This window comes from Tiliqua scincoides, chromosome 5 (genome assembly GCF_035046505.1).
Source record: "Tiliqua scincoides isolate rTilSci1 chromosome 5, rTilSci1.hap2, whole genome shotgun sequence".
In the NCBI taxonomy this organism is placed as follows: domain Eukaryota; kingdom Metazoa; phylum Chordata; class Lepidosauria; order Squamata; family Scincidae; genus Tiliqua; species Tiliqua scincoides.
Genome location: NC_089825.1, coordinates 32,701,932 through 32,707,931, shown reverse-complemented (window position 1 = coordinate 32,707,931; position 6,000 = coordinate 32,701,932). Strand labels below are relative to the sequence as shown.

The following is a 6,000-nucleotide window of genomic DNA, read 5'->3' as shown; positions in this document are numbered from 1 at the left end:
AAGTTGTCCAATATTTATTTTCCACATCTTTATATTACCCTTTCTCCAAGAAGCTCAGGGCAGTGTGCATGGTTCTTTCCCTCCTTTTGTCCTCACAACAACCCTGTGAGGAAGGTGAGGCTGAGAGGTAGTCCTTGGTCCACAGTTACATGGCTGAGTAGGGATTTGAACCTGAATCTTCCAGGTCTCCAAAACCACTATATCATCCTGGTATAGGTGAGGAACTGACCACAAGCTGTGTTTGCCAAGATACATGAGGCGGACCTATGGTGGCTGAAGCTGGTCACTGAAGGAAAGACCTGCAGTATAGATAAGTTCTATCAAATGATGCCAGGTGATGCTTGACTTTGGTGAAGCTGGACCAGCCAACCAAGTTGAAGACCCCAGTCAGGCTTTTTAGGACTATCTCATGGTTGATGTCCCTGAGAGTCCAAAAGAGTACTGAATGGAGCCCAGCAATGTGAGCTGCCCAAAGAAGGAGGGCCCTAGCTGGAACCTCTTGGGTTGGGCATACAGGCAGCCACTCCAGGGGCTCAATATCCATGGTGGCAGAGGCTGGACGAGACCCCTAATAAGATGGGACCCTGGGAGCCCACTGGCAAAGGCTGTGAGGCTGTCAGGAGAGGCCCTATTTCCTGTGTGGCCAAATGGGCCGTTATAAACAATAATGCTTGTTCATGGAATATGAGCTGGGGTGTATGGCCACCGAGCTAGGCTGGGTCTGGAGTTTCCGCAACCTGCCCCTTCTAGCCAAAGGCCTATTTGGCAGATGAGAACTGACAGTCTTTCTGGACTCTGGGAGTGCTGTTTTGATGACATAGTCCAACCTCATTTGGACCCAGTTGCCTGAGAAATGGTGGATAGCCATTGCCTATCTCCACCGCCACCCACAGTGTCTGTCAAAGGTTCAAGTCATCCTACACTATGCAGGAGCTGATTAGGCAGTGGACCTCCTTGGAGTTGAAGGACTGTCTTACCAGTTCCTCCTGGGTAGAGATGCGCCATCATTCAGAGCCCTGCTCCATGGAGCATCCCACCTGGATACGATCCCTGAGTTGGTCAGTGAATTGGAGACCCAGATGAGGGCCTGTCAGTGCTGTCAGTGGCCTCCCTGGGCTGAATAGACCCCAAGCAGCATGGAGGTGGGACCCTGAGTTTCAGAAAGCCCAACATAGCTAGCCAATCTGCAGGGTGCCACAGCAGTGAATGAGTGCATACTTGGTGGAAAATACAGTTGGCCAAATCTCTTCCCTTTGTGTCATATACATGACATGATACATGGAATGAGCTGTACTTTGGAGAGCCATAACCTGTCAGCTTAGGAAATACTGATCTGGATGAATGAAAGCTCTGAGTCAACAGAAAGCTGCTGCATATTCTATGTTCAATGCTCTCACCACAGGTGATGATCCAGGTGACAGTTTCACTTCACTTGCCATCCTCAAGTGCTCTCTGGTTAGAAGACATGTGATATGTGAAGTGCTCTCAGGCAAGTGAGCCTCGGTGTCCCATTTGTCAAAGAGTGACTTGGAAAGGAATGAGAGGAAGAACTGAAAACTCTTGTTAGGGTGGAAAAAGGCTTCTTAGCAGGTGATGCTGACTCACCAGGATCAGCCTAAGGGATTGGCATCATTGGAGAGCAGCAGTGGGGAGATTGGGCCCAGCACAATGACCAGAGAGAAGGGTGAGACAGAGGCTTACAGGAGTCCAATCTAGCTGTCTCTGCCTTCTCACTTGCCCCCATCCTTTCTCTGGCCAGCCAGCTTGGGTCCACTGGTGAGCTGTGAGCCACCTCTCTTCTTCTCCTCTTGCCTTCTTTTTCTGGGCAGCACTGGGAGGAAGCATGCAGGAGCCAGGGAATGGGGTTTTATTTACAGGTTGTTTTAACTGGTGCCTGTCCTTGGCCTGGGGAGTTGGGGATGGGAAGGGCACACACACACAGTGGAGGACAGAGTGCCTGTATAGAAGAGGGAATTTGGCAGTGGCAGCTCAACATGGAAAGGTTTGAAAAACTGCACCTGCAAAATTCCCTCTTCTATGCAATGGTTAAAGGTGTAGGCACTCTGTCCTCCACTGTAACTGGTCACCCTGGGGATACAGACTGCAATCCTATGCACATTTTCCTAGGAGTAAGCTCCATTGACTATAATGAGACTTCCTTCCCAGTAGACAGACATGGGCTCCCAGAGGCTGCCATCCTATGCACTTTCCTGGGAGTAAGCTCCATTGACTATAATGGGACTTACTTCCTAGTAGACAGACATAGCGTTGGGCTCACACAGGCTGGCATCCTATGCACTTTCCTGGGAGTAAGCTCCATTGACTAGAATGGGACTTCCTTCCGAGTAGACAGGCCTAGGATGGGGCTCACAGAGAAGCGCTCTCCAGGCGCACCCCGGTAAGGAGCTGCTGCTGCGGAGGCGAGGCTGCAGCGCCGGGGTCAGGGCGAGGGGAGCGGCGGGCGGCTGGTGCGGCTGCTGGGGAGGCAGCTCGCCTGTGGTCAGCGAGCCGGTGGCGCGCAGCTAAGCCAGCCCCCGGCTCACGTTACACGCTCCTGTATTTATAACCTCGGCGAGCCGCTTCCCCCTCGGAGCGCTGGTGCGGGACCACCTTCTGCTTGCCTGCGCACCGCTGGTTGGGGCGCGCTGGGAGGAGGGCTGGCTTGCGGGCGCTGCTCGGGCGCTGCAGCCGCGGAGCATCCCCGGGCAAATTGCGCGCCGGAGACCTGGATTACCGACGCGTGCGGCAGCAGCAGCTCCTGGCGCTGGGGGTGGCTGGCGGGAGGGGGAGGAGGAGCGCAGAGCAGCCCGGCGAGCCTCGGACCTGCCGGGAGGGTTCCCCTGGCCCTGCCGCCCGGAGCCCCGCGGGTGCGCGCCATGGACCACACGCTCTTCGGCTGCCTGCGCAGCCCGCACCACGCGCCCGGGCAGGGCTTGCACCCCTTCTCGCAGTCCGCTCTGGCCCTGCACGGCCGCTCCGACCACATGTCCTACCCGGAGTTCTCCGCGTCCTCCTCGTCCTCCTGCATCATCGCGGGCTATCCCGGCGAGGAGGGGGGCATGTTCGGCGGCCAGCACCACCGGGGGCACCACCATCACCACCACCACCACCAGCCCCCGCAGCAGCAGCAGCAGCAGCAGCCCCTGCAGACGAACTGGCACATCCCGCAGATGGCTTCGCCCCCGCCGCCGCCCCCTCCCTCGGCGGCCTCGGCCAGGCACAGCCTCTGCCTCCAGCCCGACTCCGGGGGACCCCCCGAGCTGGCCGGCAGCCCCCCGGGACTGTGCTCCAACGCGTCCAGCCTGGGCACCAGCACCCCGACGGGCGCGCCAGGAGAGTACGGCAGGCAGGCGCTGTCCCCGGTGGAGACGGAGAAGAGAGCCGGCAAGAGGAAGAGCGACAGCTCAGGTAAACGCGCCCCTCTCCGGGCCTGGGGGGCGGGCAGGGGTCTGGTGGGAGAAGAATGCACCAGGAGGGACCTGCCAAGGAGTTGCTTTCTTGGGAACTGTAGCCTCCCCAGAAGTTGCTTTCAAGCATAGGATGCAAAGTTTCTTTGGGGAGGCTCTAGGCGCACAAGCGCACGCTGCCTCTGCGTACAAAGGTAGGGAACGCTTTGGGCCAGCAGCGACCATGCGGTAGACCCAGGGTGACCAGGCGTCCTGTTTTTCCAGGACACATCCTCTTGTTTAGCCTCCTGTCCTGGAAAAGAACTTTTCCCTGGGAACAGGCAGCACAGAGCCTTCTTGGAATGAATACATCATATGTAATAAATTGTATGGAATGTAGTTTTAAATTAAATAAGTACTACAGTGTTTAAATTAACCACATGAAATCAATATGTTTTAGCTTTTATTTTTATCATGTCCTCCATTTTTTCTTGGATGTCCTCCATTTTGGGGTGCCTGGTCCTCTTTGATGGTGATGACATCTGGTCACCCTGGGTAAACTGCGAAATCATCTCTCCAGTTTTCCTTACAGTCAAGCGGGGAATCTGATTTTGCTCTTCTCTGCCACCTGGGTTTCCTTTCAGTCCTCCTTTACTCGCCTCCTCCATCAGCAGAGGGAGGCAGGCAGGCTTGGATAGAGTCCCACTTCCCATCAGTGGGACAGTCCACTTTCCCTTGAGGTGCAATAGAAGAGATGCTTTCACACTGGGAGAAATTTGTGTTGATTCTTTTGGAGAGGTCTATAGTTAAGTACATGTTGCATAAATGTGAAAACTATTTTGCAAGTAATGATTAGAAGAAAGGGATTTCCACCTCCAAAGGAGTGCACAAAATGAATTTCTTAGGAGAACATGTTGCTCATGCATAATGTGTGTGTCTACAAATATATTACAAACCTATGAGACTAGTATTCTGTACACAAATTTATCTGCCTTTTTATCATTTCTGTTCAGGAGTTGTAGACTAATTGGTATGTATGCTGTTGCAATACCTACTGCAAAATACATGTTTTATACTTTCTGCAGATGCTTGTAGTCAGGTTATAACACATATATAGAACTAGATGTGAAATCCAATGTTGGGTCAAGTATCTAACACAATCCAGTGTACATAAAAAAGTTTAAAATGCACTATTCTTTACATATAATTTGCATTTACTTAGAAGTTTAATAAATTTCAGTTTCTTAGCACTCTGATATGTTATTTCTAATACACACAGGTGAGAGTGTGTATTTAAAAAGTGTAAATTTAAAAGTTTATTGTACTTCATACTGTACAATGTATAGTTGTTTATACATCTTTACATATAATCTGCACTCTGATATGTTACTTCCAATACACACTGAGAGTGTCATTCGTTTAAAAGTTTATTGTACATATTATACAGTGTACAGTTGTTTATACATTGTATAATTATTAATAATTATACAATGTATAGTTTTGAAAAGTAAAATTGAGGTGGTCAGCTGTATTGTAATAGATATGCCTGCAACCAATTGTGTGTTTGTATATTATGTTTTAAACATATGCTACCAAAGATCCGAGAGGACAGTTAGGTTTGAAAGTCTGATAGGTTTGATAAAACACCTGAAGGAAAGGATCCCACACACATTTGGAATAGAAAGGTAAATAAAGTAGTGCAGCATGGACAATGAACATAAAAAAACTTTGAAGCTATAGTTCCTTTCTGAACAAATTGTTGAACCAGTTATAACAGGAAACCTAGGCAATTTAATAATAAGCTAAAAATTTCTGATGGTTTTGTCTGTAGTGATATATAAAAATCTGCATCCTATCAATCTTAAAGCCTTGATTTTTCCACAGGTAATGATTGTATATTCATTTAAGCTGTGGTAAATTTTATTGTTTTTATCATATGATGCTCTAGAACAATATCATAATGATTAGTGAATTATTTCTGCAGGGAATAATTTTTAGTTGGCCACTGAATAAGTATAATACTAATTATAATGAAGCATTAAGAAAACCTTTTACATGGCAATTCAAGGGACATATTCCTGTCCTTTGTGTTTTACTGAAGTTCAGAAAATCAGTCTGCCTTACAGCTGAATCTCCAGCACAGTTAAGTCAAAGTACAATCCAGTCCTAAACTCATTCATAGGGTATGAGTATCTTAAATAAATTTGTTTAGCATTACAGCTGTTCACCCAGATCCTATAAATGTAACATTAAAAAATGAACACTAGAACTGATTTCCTACCTATATATAAACAGCTGTAATCCTTAACAAATATACATAAAACAAACAAAAATATATATAAAAGATTGGGGTAGTAATATTGTTGGCATAAATTGGATGGGAATTTTCTTTACATCCTACAGCATTATACAAAATGCTATATATACAAATGTCCAAAATTCAATTTAGTCATCTTTATACAAAAGTAATAAGCATAGTTCACATGCTAGTATAAGACAGTATTTTAATACCAATGTAACAATGGGCAGCAAATCCTAGTCTTAGGTCATTCCAACGCCATACTTTTATACTTGCCAAATGTTCTTACAGGTCCTTTGAGAGTGCAGGTAATGC

At 48.1% G+C, this 6,000-nt stretch overlaps 1 protein-coding gene across 1 annotated transcript in view; it reads left to right on the top strand.

Annotated features, from left to right (window-relative positions):
* Nucleotides 1-2,876: 2,876 nt before the first annotated feature.
* MEOX2 (mesenchyme homeobox 2) overlaps nt 2,877-6,000 on the top strand; it is a 93,314-nt gene continuing 90,190 nt past the window's right edge. Inside the window, exon 1 of the mRNA XM_066628998.1 lies at nt 2,877-3,408. Within this exon, the coding sequence (XP_066485095.1) occupies nt 2,877-3,408 (532 nt within the window). The remainder of the gene's footprint in view (nt 3,409-6,000) is intronic.